Source organism: Topomyia yanbarensis, chromosome 1 (assembly GCF_030247195.1).
Source record: "Topomyia yanbarensis strain Yona2022 chromosome 1, ASM3024719v1, whole genome shotgun sequence".
In the NCBI taxonomy this organism is placed as follows: domain Eukaryota; kingdom Metazoa; phylum Arthropoda; class Insecta; order Diptera; family Culicidae; genus Topomyia; species Topomyia yanbarensis.
Window position 1 is genome coordinate 84,872,609 of NC_080670.1, and position 22,593 is coordinate 84,895,201.

At 37.6% G+C, this 22,593-nt stretch overlaps 2 protein-coding genes across 2 annotated transcripts in view; one reads left to right on the forward strand and one right to left on the reverse strand.

Moving 5' to 3' along the window:
* Positions 1–558, reverse strand: part of LOC131693996 (tissue inhibitor of metalloproteinase) — a 196,364-nt gene extending 195,806 nt beyond the window's left edge. The window contains exon 1 of the mRNA XM_058982326.1: positions 220–558. Within this exon, the coding sequence (XP_058838309.1) occupies positions 220–225 (6 nt within the window). The 5' untranslated portion in view covers positions 226–558. The remainder of the gene's footprint in view (positions 1–219) is intronic.
* LOC131693967 (synapsin) overlaps positions 1–22,593 on the forward strand; it is a 966,657-nt gene that overhangs the window by 584,184 nt on the left and 359,880 nt on the right. The window lies entirely within an intron of this gene.

A 22,593-nucleotide genomic window follows, 5' to 3' on the forward strand; every position in this document is an offset into this window, starting at 1 on the left:
TAGTAATTTCATGGTCACTTCACGCCAAATTCAATTTTCAGCATTTTGTTTTGCTCCGGCCGTGCCGTTTGAACTGCAATACTGTGTACAATCACACCACCAACTCACTGCTTAAACCCTCACTCACTTACACAAGCATATCAGTACAACTAAAGGTACTATAGAATTAGGGGAACTCAATGAAAGACACCGATAACAAAACACAGCACAATTTCTTACCTTCATTTACACTGACGCTTCCTCTCAACCCGTACTTGAATATTTTGCCGCAAATCGATACAAGAATTACAAAAAAGTTCACAAGCACATAACTAACTTAGGGAGAATCAGTCACGATAGTTCTATACGATCAACGCAACTTGACTTGATTTATGTTTACTAGGTTTTTATAGCAACCTCTTCTTTTGCGTTGGATTTAACACTGTTCCACACTTTTTCACTATAGAGGGCCAAGTTTAACAAATTAGCATCAGCAAAATATAAATACGACTGATTCTCACCGATTAAAAATGATTGTGTGAAGTTATTCGTCCAGTCGCTACCACGTTCGTATATCTACTGACTCATTCTAACGAGTTCGCGCAAATATGTATGAGGTGGTGGCTAACACAACACGCGGAAGTGCGCTCTTCGCCAGATTACTGTGCTTTAAAAACCTACACGAGAGTTGAGCAAATTTTTGAACGATTCATTTCCCAGACGTTTTCAAAAGAGTGCCCGAAAAGTGAACTGAATAATATTTATATCTAGCGTAAAACAATCTTTGCTATCATAATTTTTTGGGAGCTGTGGGTTGTCAAATGTCACTTTCTCAGAAATCTTACTTTATAAATTTTCACTTTTGGCGAGAGATTTCACATGACGGAATATGTGAAAATTACAATTTATTTTTTTATTTATCAAGCATGAAGTCTGTCAAAGCAATGGTTGTGTACCTACTGTGCACTTATTAAGCAGGTACCGTTTCGTTTATTAGCCCGCTTTGAAACTTGTAAGGGAAGAGTTCCCTATGAGGTTTGATTAAATCAGCTCGTGTACGATGTTGTGTATAACAAAATTTAATTCTGATGAGACGAAGTCGGAACTCAAAAATCCTTAACTAATTTAGTTATAGGTTTTGTGCTCTTCATGCGCATAGATGATTTTAATTGAGAAAAAATAGGGCTTACCAATTTTTTTCTCCGCTAAGGAGAAATATAACATAGTGCATATTGCATTGGATTGCTAAGCCAAACCAAGTTTAGATTTCATTAATTCTCATTTACTTAAAGGGCGAAAAAGTGAGGAAATTTCGTGTTTTTTTTAAAGTGTTTTATGCAAATTTTATTTGAAAAAGCGAAAGACAGTTCGTTAGAGCACTATCGAAAATTGAAAAAACAAGTTGAATTAAAAAAAAAATAATCTAGGTTGTCAGAGCTATGGCCTATCCCCCGAATCGTGTTTTTTGGCTGAGATTTGCGGTGAACGCTCTCCAAGCTTAACCGAAATCCAAAAACTAAATAGATTATTGAATAAAAATGTATTGTGGTGTACTTGAACGGATCGGTTCCCAAAAAAAATAATTTTCTTGCTAGAAAAACATGTTTTGATGTGTTCAAAATTTTAAACGAAAATTCATTGCAAAGAATTGAAATTTTTTTGATGAAAAAAGAACCATTTAAGTACACGAGAATGAAAATAAAAACAATTAAAAAAAAGTTTTGAAGATCAGATGAATAGTTTTTGAGATATCACGTTTACCGCAACGGTACTTTTCCAAAAACTTCATTCCGAGATAATTGCGTTTAAACTTTTGTGTTAAATATATTCGTTGAAGAACCAGCGTGCTGCGAACGACTGTAATTTGAAATCTAGTTCTCCGATATGGGTGAAATTTCGCACAGATATTTTCAAAAGTATGTACTTTTTGAATATTCAATAAATTATTTTCAATTTTTTGAGTTCCAACTTTGTATATAACCCCTTAATCAGAATTCCTTTTTGTGGTACATCACACATAACGGAGTTTGCTCAGAAACACAAATGTATGGCTGGCGTCCAAAAAGGGCTAACCCGAAAAATTACTGTCATTTGAGAAATAAAAAAAATTATTTTTTGGATTTTTTGCTATTAGCAGTCAAAGTTGATCATGGTGATAACCTCAGGACTATCTGGCGTCCAAAAGGGGGTAACCCTATGTTGTGTCTTATGGAAATTCTTGTTCGTTTTCCGAGGTCTTAAGAAAAAGTAGTCTATCGATTCGCCATCAGTAAATATTATGTTTCAGCACACATTTCGGTGAACTCGATTTGTAATTTGTAATTTTGTAATATTATTGAGCACGACAACCTGTTAGTACAGACTTTGAATCATGTCAAGGAAGTCGATATAATACTGTTTTAGTTGGATTGCATTGTACGTTAACGTTTCGGCCCAAAGAGCTGTTCCTGAAGGTGAGTACCGTTCACATACTTGCTATGTACGGATATTTTCTATTTAACATATGTATATTTCATGCACGAATGTTTTTCAAGTGAAAGTGTAATGTTTTTACATTGAAAGTTGACCGAGCAATAAGGGATCAAGAGAAAAACGGTACATTATGGTCGGAAGATTAAAAACCGATTTAATCCACCTAGCAGTGAGATGAAACATTTCTTACACATTTCACTATTGGATTAGTTTGCAGAACTCACGAGAAGTATGCACCCAACTAGAGGTGGGATGAAAACAGTTCTAGTTTTCTAGTAGGGTTGGGAGTACCGGTTTTGCCGTTACCGAAAACCGGTAAAACCGTCCATATATTAAATACCGAAATACCGGTTTTGCATGAATGAAAAACCGGTATTTTAGATATTTTTTTAGCGAAAATTATTTAAATAATTTTTCATTGGTTTTTTTATAATAGAGCTTTCGAAATACTTTAAAAATATTTTCACCTACTAATGTTAGAAGTAAGATCGCCTGTTTTGGGACACTTCAATGTTTTTGTATAAGCAGTGGAATGCAGCTCGATTGATCTTCAGCACATGGCTGTATTAAATTAGTGAATCAGTTTCCTTCCTTCGATCATTCTTGCTAATAGTAATAATGTTATTACGCGCGCGAATGTTAATTGCATAACAATCTGCATCATATTCAATCGTTTGTAGAGAGAGAAATCAACTCATATTTGTCGTTTCATTGGTTATAATAATACGATGAATATTATTTATATTTCGAAATCTTCAATTACACAGCTATTAGCATATTCAGCAGTCACATATCGCTTGAATCAACTAAACAACACTCACGAAAATCAGTTGTCCGGAGTTGAAGTTGCATTTTTAACAATCTAAGAATCTGTTATAAATTCTCGGTGGCTAGCTGCCCAGAGCAATGAATACATGATAACACTTCTCCAAGTTGCATTGACTTGTGCAATTATTTACCTCACCCCACTGACAAAATTCCTGCCCGTTGCAAACGTGGAGATGCAGAGGTACACGGTCTCCATTACAAAATTTGTTACGCTAACATTTCGTTCCTTCCCAGATGGCTGTAAGGACACGGCAGACATCGCCATTGGCATTATACCGTACAGAACTCTCGATTGATGATGAATAGCTACTCCCAGGTTCCATTCGCAAATTTTTTGTGAAATTATGCTTGTTCTGTTCAATTAAGGACTAGCAATTACGAGTTGTACGGTCATCCTGCCCATGCTCAATTGGAAAAGGAAGCACATAAACGCTGGTTTTCAAGACGAGGTGGAATTGAAACTTAAGCGGTTTCATATACGAAGTAGGACTGTTAAAATGGGTATTTTGAATACTGGTGACAAAATAGACAGATTAACCTGACCTACTACAAATCTAAAACGTTTTTGATGCGCTGGAGCTCAAACATTTTTTGAGCATTATTTTCAGTATATGTTAAGGCATTTGTATAAGGAGAAAACAGCAATTTTAGGTCTGTTTTCGAAGTAATGGTTTGTCGAATCTCTTTTGTCTCTTTTTGTCTACTGCATTTAGCTAACCTGCTGTGCTTTTTGGTACAATAAGCGAGTTAGACAACATGACGACATGCACTTTTTTCATGCTGCGATCATCAGTGGTTCTCAAGTAACGTCTGTTGAGCGATTATTTTGTTAATAAAGTAGGAATTGGCATCAAAGCAAGTTAAATGCGACTGCTTTGTAAATTCAATTTAATTTCCATTTTTTCTTTGTTTTTAGCGGTTTACCGGTTTTTTTTCATTTTCAATGCCGGTTTCTCAAAATGCCTCGGTTTTTCCAACCCTAGTTTCTAGTCTTGCACGAATAAAATCTCGAATAAATTATAGAAATCAACAAAACGACCGAATTAAAAAAGTAAAGCAAAAAATGAAATACTAGGTTTTTAAATTCATAAAATGAGTAGAAAAATTAATGTAAATCAAAATTATAAAATACACGAATGAAATTTGATTAGGTAATCAAATAAAAATTAAGATTATATTTAGAAATAGTTATAAGAATAAAAGAATAAATTGACTCATACTAACAAATTGAATGAAATGAAACAAATGACTGAACAAATGAATCAAATGAATCAAATCATTCAAATGATTCAAATGAATCAAATGAATCAAATGAATCAAATGAATCAAATGAATCAAATGAATCAAATGAATCAAATGAATCAGATGAATCAAATGAATCAAATGAATCAAATGAATCAAATGAATCAAATGAATCAAATGAATAAAATGAATCAAATGAATCAAATGAATCAAATGAATCAAATGAATCAAATGAATCATATGAATCAAATGAATCAAGTGAATCAAGTGAATCAAATGAATCAAATGAATCACATGAATCACATGTATCAAATGAATCAAGTTAATCAAATGAATTAAATGAATCAAATTGATTTTATTCATCCAGTGAATACAATGAATGAAAATGAATAAACCGGATTGTACGAATTTGAGAACCATTGCATCAGAAAGTTTTGAAATGTTTTTGAAAATCCCATCTTATGAGAAAAGGCTATTAAATATGCAATGGACTTTCTGGGGCTTCCATCTTTTTTTTGTTGGTTTTATTCTTTTTGTTTTCATGCTTCTTTACTTGACGGCGTCGTTTTAAGATTATCTGGTGTTTCTACTTTATTGTTGGACCTTAATTAGTTATCAGGAACCTTGAACGTTCAATTTGCTTTGGAATTCGAAATTTATTTTTTGATCACATATTCCCGAAAAAAAGATTTATGTACAGAATAGAATTTACTGGTCCAGTATTTTAACGCGCAATTGAATATAGTAAAGTGACACAAGGTCACATGTGCTTTCAAGCCCCTTGCACAGAGAACGACAGGGAGAATGCGATTCGTGAATGAGACAGGTAGATATTTCAAAGTTTTTATATGCATTGAAGTAAATAGTGTGAAATGTCTAGGCTATGTCGATAGCATAAAAGCCGTGCAATCAGTTGATTGCAATGCAGTCTCTTTCCATTCATCCTCATAGCTTTCATATTGTTTCGTTCCAAATTCTCGTGCAGGAAATATGGATAAATAAGTCATATACAGATATCGTCTTGTAGATAATCAACTTCGTGCGGCGGCGAATTTCGTTCGACCGGAGCGTCCTCCGGAATCCAAAGTAGGCACGATTTCCCGCCAAGATCCGTCTCTGAATTTCACTGCTGTTATCATTGTCGTCGGTTACCAGTGAGCCCAAATACATGAATTCGTCGACCATCTCGATTTCGTTACCGTCAATCCGAACTCGGGTGGGAGGTTCACATTGTCGTCTCTAGAACCTCTTCCTCTCATGCATTTTTTCTTCGAAACGTTGATGACAAGTTCAATCCAGCTGGCTTCAGCTTTCAGTCTTTGAGCATATGTTTCATTCAAAATTCAATAGAGATACGAATAGTGTAAATATCGCACGTGGAATGTCTCTTTTGAAAATTTTCATCGTCAAACTTTCATATTACCCAGTTAAGCCAAATATTTTTCTGATATAGCTATGAATTTCCTTAATTATAGTGTAGATACAGGCTTTGAATACAATTGAATTAAAGTTGAGTTGATGTAGCAGCAGACAAAAAATAGTTTTGTTTTCTCAAACCTTCGCAATTACAATTAATAAATATTTCAGATTGGCAGAAGATCTTATCACACAACTTAGAAATGGATACAGAAATAGCTAGATAGATGCGATAGAAGAGAGACAGAGAGAGAGAGAGAAAAAGAGAAAGAGAGAAAGAGAGAGACAGAGAGAGAGAGAGAGAGAGAGAGAGAAAGAGAGAGATGCGGGGGGGCGTGTGAGGAATGGCAAATGATGGTTAATGCAGTGACATTATTTTTATAGGTATATTATTATGATATATTGATTCTTACATTCTTATCATAAATAATGTAAGTAGTAATTTTTGCGCCGTAACCAGTATAACCTAAATCTTGCAAAAGAGATAAATTTTCGCTAGATTTTTGGGCCTCAAACATATAGTTGCTTTCGGTGACGCCACAAGTATAATTATATTAGAAATCTTTTATCTCACTACTAGGTGAATTACTTGTAGATCTGTGTATTGATATATCATTCAACATTTACCTCATGATTGAACGCAATGCCTAAGTCAAGGAATAAATACTAGAACTCAATGTTTCTTTATCAACACATTATTTTGTATTTGAAGTGAACTTATATATTGATTTTTGAGAAATAGTTCATTTATTATAAAGGTAATTCACAAAATGTTCTCAACATCGAATTCCTTGAATCACGTAGATGTGTTTTCATACCCCGATATTCAAAATCGGTTTAGTTTTGCCCCTAAAACACCAGTAAAGCAATACTCTGTATGAAACAATCTCATTTTTAATTAGTGGAAATTGGTAAGCGAGGACTAAAAATACAAAATGGTTAATATCTCCGCCGCTCGTGCACAGGTATAGGTATTTTTACAAGCTTTCTATTTATGTGCAGTTTGTGGGACAATAATGTATTGTTCGAAAGTTATTTGCAAAAAACCTGTTGTGTTTTGACAAAATTGCTCATATCTCAGAAAGTAAACAACATATCGAAAATCAAAAATAATAGTGTCAAATGGTAACGTTAGGCCTTTCATTTGAAACTAATTTCAATAAGATCGGTTCAGCCATTGCTGAGATAATTACATGACATTTTGTACATACATACATACACACATACATACACACACATACAGACATTGTCTCAATTTGTCGAGCTGAGTCGCTTGGTATATGAGACTCGGCCCTCCGGGCCTCGGAAAAAGTTTTCAAAATTTGAGCGAATCCTATACATTTCTTTTGTAAGAAATGTAAAAAATAATCCACTTATTGTTAAAAATCGGGTGCTTTGTTGTTAGAATGCTCAACTTTGACCATTTTTTAACTTTTTATGGTTCATGCATTTAATGGTCCATGCATGTCTGCTAACTAGTGCTGTCTCAGATGATTTCACAGCCAAAATCTTCCTTCGAGAGGAATTTTGGGCGATCGTCTTTGGAACTGTCATTTTGTATTATTCCTAGATCAAAATTATATCAAAATATATGCAAGAAACAACACCGTGTGAGGTTGTCCAAAAATAATCGTGGGTTCTGGGTTGAGTGGTCGCTTAACGAGTAATTACCTCAAAAGTGTACTAGCTTTGAAGTGTCTGCATAAATACTGAAGAGTAAAGCCATGTCAAGTGATCCTCGAATTTTTCGCAAAATCACCGATTTTCATGAGATATGTTTTATTGTATAGGGATTATGGTAAATAGCTTTTGGTATAAATATTTCGTTAAAACTCCTTTTTTCCTTTGAGATATTAACCCTTAAACTTTATTGCATGATAAAATTGTAAAATTTATATCTCAAAACCTACTGAAGATAATTGAATGAATTTTTGTACACTTATGGAATGATATTTACACTATCTCATAAAAATAATTTTATAATATAGTTATGTGAATAACGGTACTTTGCATCTACTTAAAAATTTCAATTGTATTTCAAATTACGCGTCAATCTCTCACCTTCAATAATCTGTATTGATAATTTTTCATTTTTGTTTCTATCGAGAGTTATGGATGATTTTGTAACGGTGCGTACCATCAACGCACGGCCCACTTTGATGCAGGCCGGTGGAACTTACACATTGGCAACGCCGCATGTCCCAACGTCCTACTGCGCATCGCGTAGGAAACGTGCATCGCATGACTAAATGAAACCACATCTCTAGATTGGTGCAAAAGAACAAACCTTTAAATACGGATTATCAAAGGTTAAGGTTTTCTGGATATTTTGAGATACTTTTAGATTTTTTTTGACCGAGGTGCACAACAAAAACAATTTTGTTTAATGAATACTTTTTTATTATAATTTAACGTTACTAGGAATTAAACTGTATCGCAAAGAACCGAAACATAACTTATATAATACGCTTATGTTATTGCCATCTTCGAAGACACTTTTGTTATGGCATTTTCGTTTTTGACAGTGTACACCAGTATTGTCGGGGCTATACTCATTCAAACTTCAGTCTATCTCTTTTTTTTCACTATACCGGTGTATACCAGGTTAAAAACGAAAATGTTATTAGTCGATGTTTCATCCAAATTCATTACTAGTCTACAACATTATGCAGGAAAATGAAACATTTTATGAAAACAGCATTTTACTTCGCTTGTTTATGGCCACTGAGTGATCTTACTTGTAAACAACGAAGTGTCTTGCGAAAAAAAATACTTTGAATCTGTTTTCAATCGCATTGGCGTGTTTTCTTTATCGCTATTGCTTCTGTCAATTCTGTTAATTGGTGGTTCTCCAAGTTCTAGTAAGATATTATTTACTTCATCAAATTTCAGTAAATCATCAACGATTTATAATTCAAAATTTTCATTACTTTTTTTAACGAAATACAGTATTCGGTTGGTCGAACCATATTTATAACATAAAAACAAACGAATGTTTTTTGAGCAAATATACTGTGCTAACACCTAGACAGAACCAACTGACGATAAAAAGTGGTAAAATATGTCAATTTGCAAAAAAGTCATATACATGCAGATTCAAACATGCCCATTGCTCAAGTTTGCACAGCAACTGCCAACATCCGAGCGCGCCGGTTTGAGAGTTTGAATGACAGAAAGTTAAATAATTCCTGAAAAATATAACACTAAAAACCATGCAAATTACTCGGAATATGTTCACCTTTAAACATCCGCACAGAAAAGCTTATATTTTTGCTCTAATATCGAAGATGGCAATTTTGGACATAAGGTATGCTCTGCCAAAACGATACGCAGTAGGACGTTGCTACATGCGGCGTTGCCAATATGTAAGTTCTCGCGGGCTGCATCAAAGTGGGTTGTGCGTTGAAGGTACGCACCATTACAAAATAATTCATAACTCTCGATAGAAACAAAAATGAAAAATTATTAATACAGATTATTGAAGGTGAGAGATTGACGCGTAATTTGACATACATTTTGAAATTTTTTAGTGTGAAAGAACACAAGAAAAAATACAATTGAAATTTTTAAGTAGATAAAAAGTACCGTTATTCACATAATTATATTGTAAAATTATTTTTATGAGATAGTGTAAATATCATTCCATAAGTGTACAAAAATTCATTCAATTATCTTCAGTAGGTTTTGAGATATAAAATTTACAATTTTATCATGCAATAAAGTTTAAGGGTTAATATCTCAAAGGAAAAAAGGAGTTTTAACGAAATATTTATACCAAAAGCTATTTACCATAATCCCTATACAATAAAACATATCTCATGAAAATCGGTGATTTTGCGAAAAATTCGAGGATCACTTGACATGGCTTTACTCTGAATAGACCGACATTTTGAATACAACTCTCTTTAAATCCCATTTATAATTAGTAATACGAGAATAACAAGAAATAAGGCTACGTAGACTTTTTCATAGACCCCCCCTCCCCCATCGTAGACAAACGTAGACTTTTGCCAGACCCCCCCGTCTCCCTTGTGATTCTACGTGGTTTATGAACGGCCCCAAAGACCCTTATTACAGTACATTTCTACAGAAACAAGCTCAATTTGAAAATAAATCTGAGTATTATGATTGATTACAGAACTCTGGAATTTTCTATTGGTTTGTTTTCAGGCAGGAATTTGATATTGATGCTATTAGACAACTGTGAAATCAAGACCAATAGATCAGTTACATATCAGGACCCCATTCCGACAATTTATCAAAAGTCCTCATGATGTTTACAACAACAGCGTGTTATGGCATCTTCGAAAAAGTTGCTGTATGGTACCTAGTGCTTTATTATCGTTACAGTTGAAAACTGGAAAATACAATCAGCGACAATCGCTAATCCATCACGTCGGAAACAGCGCGCATCATTGCAAAATAATGCGCAACCTCCGACGTGATTTCCTTGCTTTGAACAAGAGAAAGTACGATTGTCGCTGGTTGGATCGCTGGTTCTCCAATTTTCAAGTTTCAACTGCAACCAGAATATTTGATTGAATCATACTAGTTCGGAATTCAGTCGCTATGGCGGCGCTGTTATCTACTTTTTAATAAGGCTAGATAGAAATGTGGTGTGTGCGAAAAAGTTGTAGGTCCTATCATTTTAAATATATCCTCTGAAGATGCAAACTTTGCAGGTCCTGTAGGTTTCGAGATATTATGCCTTGGTCAAAAATTTTGCTTATAGATTATGTTTTCAAAAATGTGCCGTATTTAGAAACTTGTAGGACCTACAATGTTAGTATCTTCAGAAGAAATTAGTTCGCGCAAGAACAGAGATCCACCCTACGTGCTACGATCGAAAGCAATCTAAAATTATTTTTGCGCCAACGGGTAGCGTTGGTGCACTAGCACAATGATGTCTATATATATATATATATATATATATATATATATATATATATATATATATATATATATATATATATATATATATATATATATATATATATATATATATATATATATATATATATATATATATATATATATATATATATATATATATATATATATATATATATATATATATATATATATATATATATATATATATATATATATATATATATATATATATATATATATATATATATATATATATATATATATATATATATATATATATATATATATATATATATATATATATATAAGATCTTTATCATCGTTTATCAAAAGTCCAGGCAACAGTTTTTTCTACCCTTTGTCTGTACCAATTATATAAACCCTCTACCAATTCAAATATATCAGTGTTAGTTGATAGAAGTACGACGCTTCTTTTCTTTTAATCGAGTACGTATCACACAGTCCCCGGCAATTCCGTCCGTCGAGTGACCTTCCGCGCTTTTTCTTGGACCTCACGTTATCATATGGTCCTTCGAGCCGGATTAGTGTAAATTTCGCCGCCAAACACTAATAATATAACCGCTAGTGCCCGTGAATTGGCCCTGTCGCCGCCGTGCAGGCCCCGTTGTGCTTCTGCCAATCGGCATTATAGTGGTATTTAACACTAGAAACAGTGAGCAGAAGTGAAGAGAATTGGACACTTTAAGTGAGATGTGGGCAGCCTTTTGTGTCGTACACAAACGAATCGTCGACGCGAGTGAAAATGATGAAGAATATGAAGACGCAGTGCAACGGCAGAGCAAAATTGAGAGTTTTTATATTCTGCTGAAAAATCGTTTGTTGAAAATGCTTAAGTTGGTGAAGGATCGCGCAAACGGTGCCGCCGGGCAACCTCAACCACCTGACATCATCCGTCAACTGGCCGACCAGCAAGCCGAATTTTTACGTGTGATGGCGGCAAACATGGCTCCCTTACCTACCGCTTCTCACGTGTTGGCTAGAAACACTGCTACATCTCTGCCTTCCGATCTGAAATAGCCACAAATGAATATGCCTATCTTCAGTGGCAACTACCTTGAATGGCAATCCTTTTTTGACTTGTTCGACAGTCTGGTGCACCAAAACCCAGGACTGAAAGATAGTCAGAAGCTGTACTATTTAAAAACGAATTTATCGGGTGAGGTGGCTTCACTGATCTCGCATCTAAAAATTAACGATGCAAATTACGGACTCGCTCTAGAGAAGCTAAAATCAAGGTATGATAAGCCACGTGAAATAGCAAATCAGCATATCAAACGATTTTTAACTCAGCCTCCGCTAGCATTATCTTCAGCGCACGGCTTACGATCGTTGCACGATATTTCGGATGAGGTAATTCGTGCTTTAAAGGCAATGGATAGGGAGGATCGTGACACGTGGCTCCTGTTCATACTCAGCGAAAAAGTAGATGCGGACACGAAACAGACCGCCGAAATGGAAGAAGATGACGTGAACCTACAATGCTTTCTAAAATTTATTGAATCGAGGAGTTTCGCTTTGGAGTCAGCTCAATCAGTGAAGTCGAAAGCTAGTGTGCCCTTCAAACAACCTTCCAAGCTTCAATACAGAGACGCCACCGCATTCGTCGACACGAATCCTCCGCTGTGCAACGTTTGCTCGAAGCAAAATCATCATCTTTACCAATGTGGTAAATTTCTCCACATGAGCCACGACGAACGCCTCGCTCATGTAAATAGGATGACGCTGTGTAACAATTGTCTTAAAACACATCCAGGTGAAGCTTGTAAAGCAGGTACGTGTAGAAAGTGCAATTTATCTCATCACACCCTGCTGCACCATCACTCATCACCAGTAATCACGCAGTCAGCCAGATCAGCATCAGTCATGGCCCAGGCAAATTTAGGACAGTCAGCTCTGTCTTTAATTTCGGCCCACGACTCCCCTACCTGCATCGATGCTTCTAATGTGCTTCTTGCTACCGTTGCAATTAATGTCCTGGACAGCAATGGACACCCTCGAGCTTGCCGTGCAGTGCTAGATTGCGCATCTCAAGTTAGCTTCATAAGTGAAACGTTCTGCAAGCAGCTCGGACTCAAAACGCAAGCAGCCGACGTAAGTCTTGAAGGCATTTCTGCTACACCCGCGCACGCTAACAAGTGTGCAGAAATAATCATCTCATCCCGCTGTACGGACTATCGCACCTCTGTGCCTTGCATTGTGTTGGAGACCATCAGCAAAACGCTTCCCTGCAAGCCAGCTAATATCGACGATTGGCCCATACCAGGATCAGTGCATCTGGCTGATCCACTCTTTCATCGCCCGGGTAAGGTAGAAGTGTTGCTGGGCATTGAATTGTTTTTCCAGCTACTGGAGCCCGGCAAGATAAATCTCAGTATTGACGACAGCTTACCAACATTACAAAATACTAAGCTCGGCTGGGTAATCGCAGGCCGCTATCATGAACCTACATATGATAATGAATCACATGCCTCAACCTGCTTGTTGACATCGACCGACGGTGATCTTTCTCAGCAACAGCGCAAGTTCTGGGAATTAGAAGAATACTCAACCACTACCAATCATCTCAGCGAAGAGGAACAACAATGCGAGCAACATTTCGCTGAGCACACAGTCCGAGCGGAGCATGGAAAATTTATAGTCAAGCTCCCATTTTTACGTGACCCGAGTCAACTGGGTGACTCAAAACAAATTGCGGAGAGAAGGCTGTACCGCCTCGAGAGGAAACTCGACCGAAATCCTCAGCTCAGAAGCGAATACCATGCTTTCATTCGTGAGTATATTGAGCTGGGCCACATGTCACTTGTGGAAACCATTTCACCCAAAATATCGGTTTACCTGCCACACCATTGCGTGATTAAAACTACAAGTACGACCACCAAATGCCGGGTTGTGTTCGACGCTTCGGCAAAGACCACCAGTGGTCTCTCGTTGAATGACACGCTTATGTGCGGACCCGTCATCCAAGATTCATTGATCAACATTTTGTTGCGTTTCCGTTTCCCACCAATCGTTTTGGTCGGATATGTAAAACAAATGTACCGTACGATATGGTCGAACGAGGACGATTGTGCCCTTCTCAAAATCTTGTGGAGATGGAATAAGGATGAAAGTGTGAAGAAATATCGATTAAATACGGTGACGTTTGGAACCAAAAGCGCATGCTATTTAGCCACAAAATGCGTTCAGCAGCTTTTGGAGTCGTACCGCCAGCAATATCCCGTGGCTATTGAGAAAGCTGAGAAGGGGATATACATCGATGACGTTCTTACTGGTGCGTCGTCTGAAGCAGAAGCGAAGATGTTGCGAGAACAACTCACCGAGATGTTTGCAGCAGGTGGTTTTCATCTCCGGAAATGGGTATCAAACTGCTCTGACGTCTTGGACGGAGTTCCTGAGGCAGATTTGGAGCTGAAAATCTCCATCGAAGAAAACGGAAGCAGCATCAAGGCTCTTGGTATGCATTGGCAGCCGTGCAGTGACGAGTTCCACTTTGCGTACTATACGAAAGAGATCTCTCAGCCCACAAAACGCACTGTCCTATCCCAGATTGCCGGCCTCTTCGACCCTCTCGCACCAATCATCGTACGGGCAAAACTGGTGATGCAGCGATTGTGGGAGCTGAGGGTGGACTGGGATGCAACTCCCCCGGTGAGTCGATCAACGATTGGTTTGTTTTGGTGCAAAAGCTCTCTCTTCTTGATTCATTTCAGATTCCACGCAGAGCAATCGACATGCGAAGCTGGTCTCGTCTCTACCTGCACGGTTACTGCGATGCATCCAACTCAACAATGGGCGCTTGCATCTACATACGAGCCATGGACGACAAAGGGAATGTTTCGTCTCATCTTCTTTGTGCCAAGTCGAAACTGGCTCCCATAGGCAACAACAGAACAACTATACCTCGTCTGGAATTGTGTTCAGCGGTCATTCTCGCACGGCTTATCTCAATCGTGAGAGCCGCACTCTCTTCGACGGCGTTCTACGAGATAAAAGCGTTTTCTGATTCGAAGGTGGCGTTGGCATGGATGTCGGCCGGTGCTGCGAAGTGGAAAATTTTCATAGCAAATCGTGTCGCAGAGATCGCCACCCATTTGCCTTCCATCAACTGGTATCACATGGGTACTCGAGACAATCCTGCAGACCTAATCTCGCGTGGTGCATTTCCCGATCAACTTCAGGGAAACTCTCTTTGGTGACACGGTCCCCCCTGGACGCCATCTGGGACGGAGAAAAACTTTGCAATGGGACTTGAGTGCGACACTAATGAGCAACGGCAAATTGAAAGAGAACAGCGAGTTACAACCGTGACATGTTTCGCTGTGTACGAGAACAGTTTTTTGGATAAAATACTGTCCGGATATTATCCCAATCTGCAACTTTTGCTTCGCGTGACCGCGAGGCTGCTTCGTTTTAATCATCCTGAGTTCCGAGTCTCCGATCGTTTAACGTCCGACGAGATCGATTTCGCCTTAGTGAAATATCTTCAACACGTACAACAGCAGCATTTCTCAGCAGAACTCAAGCAACTACAACGAGGCTCCGGCGTCTTGAGTAGTACACACCTAGAAAAAATAATGTAAATTTACGTCTCCTGACCCTGACATATACGAGCATCAAAAATAACTTAGTTTTACGTTTGATTTTAATTTTACATGCCGTTTAATTTCGTAAATCATGTAATTTTACTCCACATACAGCGTTTGTTCTGAATCGTAGGAAGTGTAATTTTATGTCATTGCGCATGTAAAGTATATGTTTCATGTAAAATTAAATGGAACACGGTAATGTTCCGTCATTTCGTAAATTACGGTTTGTTGATTTGTGTCATCTTTACAATTACGTCAACGATAAAATTCAGATTTTTTTGGTGTGTTGCTCTTTAAAGCAGCTCGATCCGTTCCTGGATGGAAACAGTCTCATCAGGGTGGGCGGACGGCTGCGTCAGTCTAATTTATCAAAGTGACGAAGACTTTTCTCAACAAAATTGGAGATAATTATAATTACACTTTTGAGGAATTAAGCACTCCTCTCGTCCAGGTTGCTGCGTGCATGAATTCGCGTCCGATCTCTACAATTTCGGACGATCCCAGGGATCCGCAACCTCTAATACTGGCGCACTTCTTAATCCTACGCCCCCCTGGCGCGCTTCCTGAAGTCAATCACTTGGAACAACAAATTGGCTCGTTACCCCGATGGAAATATGTGCAACGTTTGGCTCAGGAATTTCGGGTTCGCTGGCAGACAGAATATGTATAATCATTGCAGAAGCTGGCAAAATGGTAATCTTCGTCACCAAACATTGCTAAAGGTGATTTTGTCCTGCTTACTGACGACAACGAGAAACCTCAGCAGTGGCCGCTAGGACGAATCGTGGAGCTCTTTCCCGGGCAAGATGGAATTGTTAGAGTGGTTGCAGTTCAAACTGCCAGCGGTGTTTTTCGGCGTGACATCAGGAAGCTACGTCGTTTTCCTTTGGATATGGACGAATACGTGGCAGGAAGGAATGGACCGGAAATTCCTATTCGGAATTTGGTGGGCGGTTTATGTTCGCGCAAGAACAGAGATCCACCCTACATGCTACGATCGAAAAAGCAATCTAAAATAATTTTGCGCCAACGGGTAGCGTTGGTGCACTAGCACAATGATGTTATATATATATATATATATATATATATATATATATATATATATATATATATATATATATATATATATATATATATATATATATATATATATATATATATATATATATATATATATATATATATATATATATATATATATATATATATATATATACATATATATATATATATATATATATACATATACATATATATATATATATATATATATATATATATATATATATATATATATATATATATATATATAAGTTCTTTATCATCGTTTATCAAAAGTCCAAGCAACAGTTTTTTCTACCCTTTGTCTGCCCCAATTATATAAACCCTCTACCAATTCAAATATATCAGTACAAATTGTTAGTTGATAGAAGTACGACGCTTCTTTTCTTTTAATCGAGTACGTATCACACAGTCCCCGGCAATTCCGTCCGTCGAGTGACCTTCCGCGCTTTTTGTTGGACCTCACGTTATCAAAATTCTTATAATTATCTGACATACAACTTTGTTGTAGACTCCGCCATTCTATCTCGTTCCATTAAAAAGTTGATAACAGCGCAGCACCAGCGACTGAATTCCGAACTAATATGAGATGATCAAATAAAGCGCTAGATGCCTTGAAACAACTTTGCCGAAGACACCATAACATTAAAACGAAAGATAAGGAAAGGACGTGTGGATTGTGGACGCTAGGTACCCCCGGGGTTACCCCCTCGAACTACGAAAATGTTCGTGAATAGAAAAGTAGTACCTGTATTGATCTAATTTTTTCTAGGACCTGCGAGCCAATGAAATTCTAATAAAAACGTGTATTTTTGCAATTAAAACAATATTAGTTTGGAAATGCGGATTTTTTTTCCATTTCCTATAAAAAATGTAACATGTGTGTTAGCCCCTTTTAGACGCCAGACTTTCAAATAGTGTTTTCGTTTTTTGGTTCTGGCGATAATCCGGCGCTAGCTTAGTCCTGTCACTAAGTTAGTGTCGCATTGCGGTGGGACGAAGTCGAAACGCAAATTTCATAACTAATTTAGTTATAGGTTTTGTGCTCTTCACGCGCAAAGATGAATTTAAACAATTTTCTCCTTAATGGAGAAAAAATGGGTTTTATCTAATTTTTCTCCATAATCACAAATATAGCACAGTGCGTATTGCATTGGTTGGCTAAGCTAAACCAAATTTCGATTTCATTAATTTCCATCAGCTTAATAAGAATTACATTTCTTGTGGGACATCACGTATGACGGGGTTTACTTAGAAACACAAATAGTGTTTGAAGCATGCGTCAATCCGCGCTAGCTTAGTCCTGTCACTAAAATTCTCATGAGACGGAAGTCGAAACTCCAAATTATATAGCTAATTTAGTTATAGGCTCCATGCTCTTCACGCAAAAATGATTTTAAACAATTTTTTCTTAATGAGAAAAAAAACTTGTTTTAATCCACCTAGCGGTGCAATTGCGCTTATCTCATTTCTCTAAACTATGGCTTGGTGGCTGGTTATGTTCAACATAATTGTGGAAATGTCTATTACATTCTTAGTACACTTTGCACTTAAACACAATGGCTCGCCAGCTACGAACTTGATGTGCTACACGTCGACGGTGAAACACTTGAAACAAAAAAATCATACTTAATTAGCCTAATCAGCATTAAATCAATGTTATCTGCTTGCTAACTCATTTTATCATGTGGAGGTGGGTGTGTGAGAAGAGCGAAAATCCCACGAACGAACAACTCCCCAGTTTAATTTGGTATGCTTTGCGATATAGTGGCGGTTTAAAGATGATGGGGTTTAAGGGGATTTTAAAGGGAGGGGAGTGAACAGTAGAGAGGGGTAACCCCTCTCCGTATACCCCCAACTACGCCCCTGTTAAAATACAGAAACCTTATGGGAGACTGAGGAGACTTGATCCCCAGGGAGACTTGATCCCATCATCATCACTCAAATACGAATCAAAATACATTAATCGAATACTCTAGAAAGTTGCGTAACTTTATCTAAACATAGGGCGACCATACGTCCTGGTTTCCCAGGATATGTCCTGGTTTCCCAGGATATGTCCTGGTTTCCCAGGATATGTCTTGGTTTTGCATTGACTGTCCTGTTCCCTGGGAAGTCGAGGGAAATGCTTGATTTGACCTGGTTTTTTTTTCTCCTGTAAAATATTTCTATTTATTCGGTCTTCGCTTTTCACGATGCTCCTGATCGCAGTTACGACCGACCGCAACCATAACTGCAACGTATACTCATCCTCAACCGGAATGCGACAAACAAAACTTAATATCACAATTGTACTTTCCGATGTTTTTTTAATCTCTCAAGAGTGCCTCGTCAATATCGATGAAACAATGGTTACCAGCGCGTCTTCTCGGCTTAAATCGTCTTTCAATCCGGGACCCGAAGAATTTCCTTTGGTACCTCTGAAAAGACACATCGGCGTTTTGGTGCTTCTGGTTCACTTAAGTTCTCTTGCTAGCAACTATCGTGGAATAATTTCATTGAGCGCTCTCTCGAGCTGGGGATCATGGAATTACTACAGGGTCGATACTTGCACCTAATCAGTCGCTCTGCAGTGCACTGCATCAAACGAACGTTTCTACCTAAAGTCTGCTGTCTATATGTACCGTGCCCGTACTATAAACAAGCAAAGCAATCGAATAATAAAATTCCGTTACTTTCATCGGTGTGATATCGATCATTCATTTCAAGATGTTTGGAACTCAACAGCAAAATTCAACAGCAAATTTGCAAGTGCAGTTTAGACTAATGAAAGTCGTCGTTATACAAGCCCACCACACTCGTTACTGATAACGTTTAAAACTTGGGCCATAACGGAAAGCTACGCTATGGAAGACAACATGCAATACGACGTTGAGCATGATAATTTTCGGACCAAGATACCCATTTATATTGACAATGATAAGATTGATATGCGTCTGCACGATCTTCACCTGGGTACTATCAATAAATTTATTATAACCGTCATGTCGGAATATGTAACGGTGGAATCCTTCAAGTTTGAAACCTGGAGAAAATTTTTCTAGGTATTTCCAACGGTGTTTGTTTTGTGAGAATGCGAGTGACGGAACCTATTGCTTCATATCCGAACTTTCAATGCAAAGCAAAACGCGTGACCAAATCTCAAATCACGCTGTGCACGTATGAAGGACAAACCCCTGCGTGCCTTACGTTGTTACACAAGAAGACAGACTACGAGAAATCATGTACATAAACCTCTAACGAAGCAATATCAACTGCAAGCATACCCATCACACATCCCTTCATCAACATAAACTAAATCACAAACCACCGGAGTTGCAGCTCAGGCACCAACGAATACTGGAACAACAGAACCTAGGCACAGCGTGAACGATCATTGTGATGCGCCTACTACTTCCCAATCAACTGCCAGCACCACCGATAATAAAGTAAATAACAAAGAACACGGATACGCGATCGTGACCCGTAGGCCCCACAAACAACTCAAAGCAGGTAATCGTGAAAGCCCATACAACATTAACAGCGAATATAGCATGAACGAAAACGATAAACCGAGAGAAAGCGGACTAAGTGATCCACAAGCAACAAGAGGCAATGAAATAAATAGATCTTCAACAAGACATAAGATCTTTACGCAAAGTAACAAATCGCGTACACAAGATCCGATTTCTGTATAATCAAATTTTGCTTTATTTATTTTTATTTAAACATTGATAATATTAAAAGATCCACGGCTCAGGTAATGCATTGAGGCGTGTCAAATAAATGAAACAGCTAATGGACGATTAACATGCCTTCACGCCTGGACGCTGAACAGCAACCAACCTCCGAGTTTAGCATTCTACATAACAGGGAGTATGGAATGTCGCGCTCAAACCAGTGCTGCGAAATTTCAAAATCAGTTACTTATTTCTGCTTGTATTTACCGAAACCAAAATTCAGATTCACCGCCTCCTTCATTCATTAACTTCCCAACTGACTGAAACTTCATGCAGAATGGAATGCTTGAGTGCAGAGGAAATATAAATTCCTTCCAGGGGGGGTTGGGGATTAATTTAAAAAATATTTTCTTATATGATTCACTGGTAAAGGTACAGAATTAACAAGCGCAAACTTGATGCAAGTTAATAAATCTAACTTTCTAATTAAATTTATTTTCCATTAAGTATTCGTCCTAATAAGAACGGTTTGCAGACAACTGTTTGGTGATACAAGACGAGAATCTTTTGAAACGATTCTAACCTTGCCGGCAATTCGTTTCTGCTACGTATTCCCTTTTCGCAGTTCATGTCGAATGAGCAGTCTTTGGATCACGGCGTCTTTTTTATCAACTTTTTGGTGCAGATTGTCGCAGGTTCGGGGATTTTCTTTCTAGGGTGCTGTCGCTTGCGCGAAGTTTTTCATACTACATTTCAACTCATACTGTACGTATATTTCGTTAAATTTCAGTTTTGTTAAACTTAACTATTACATGTATGTGAGTCTGATTATTCTCGAGAAGATTGGAACGCTTGAAAAAACTGATTGTTTTGGAGAAGGGTTATTATTTAGAAAACATCTTACCACACAGCGGATGCACTGGGTGGGGCTGTAAAGTTAATTTACATTGCCCAACTCGGTCGCTACTGCGATGTAAGCATTTTTCGTGGTAATTAACCCTCTAGTGCCCATTTTTTTTTTGATTTGAACAAAATTTTGTAGGTGGGTTTAGTGATGAGAAAAACGAAAATAATGTTGATAATTCTCGCAAGTAATGGATTTTTCATTAAAGCCATAAAATAAGTAGGCCGCCTAGAGGCGGTCTTGGGCACCTGGGCGAATAAAAAACAAACAAAATTTTTCTTCTAGTTACTTCAACATAAGCGAATACAGATGGTTGCTTATATTTATTAAACTGTAAGGATTTCTCTAGTGCTTTGGTTGTTTGATTAATCACTTCTAATTTATACCTGAACTCGGTCTGTTGGCGATAGTTTCACTTATCACGTTTTATCTTTTGAATTTAATAAGATAGTGTAAAAGAGAATGCGTTGCATAAAAGAGACTGTTGGCTGCATCACAGAATTTTAAACATGTGATGCGGAAATCTAGCCAACTTAAGGTTCAAGTTACCTTTTTTAAGCATGTGTTAGAATTGAACGCTTGGTAGTGTGCGTAGAAAAATTTGTGTTCAGCTTTGCCACCGGATTATCCATTTAAACCTTTTTAAAACTCTAAAAGAAGAATATCAGTCGATTTATTAGATCATCAAGATTCAATTCATGCAAAATACCTGCTGGAAAAACCATCGGCTTAGCTAAATGGTGCTTTTGAAAAAGTGGCTGTGGTTTTTTCATTGCGCAGTTGTGTTGCGTACCCCAGCTCAGTGTGGTAGTGTGATAAAAAATCACAGCCACTTTTTCAAAAGCACCATCCAGCTAAGCCGATGGTTTTTCCAGCAGGTATTTTGCATGAATTGAATCGTGATGATCTAATAAATCGACTGATATTCTTCTTTTAGAGTTTTGAAAAGGTTTAAATGGATAATCTGGTGGCAAAGCTGAACACAATTTTTCTTACGCATACTACCAAGCCTTGAGGTAACTTGAGCCTTAAGACTATACGCTCAATGCTGCGTTCTGACCACTTTTGATGATAAAGTATAGATCGCTTGAGATGTCTTTTCAATAAACGCGTTTAGTGGGGGGAGGGGGTCCGAGAAGTTTTGACATAGGGGGGGAGGGGGAGTAAGCTAGATCGTTACGTAACATGTTTTTACTAAACAAAAAAAGTTTTTCGAAGAATTTGTTACGTAATAGGGTAGGGGGGATAGAGAAATTTGTGATAATTTGTTACATGGGGGGAGTCAATTTTGGGTAATTTTTGCGTTACGTGATTTATGAATGGTCCCCCTCCCCCATATGTCACAACAAGTTATCTGCAAGTCGTCCTTATTAGGAACCATTCGTAAATTACGTAACGCAAAATTTGCCCGAAATTGACTCCCCCCTCCACCCATGTAACAAATTGTCACAAATTTCTCTATCCCTCCTCCTAGGGTTCGTCGCGGTGCGGATGTGGGCGGTAAATGGATAGTCCGCACCGCAACCGCAAA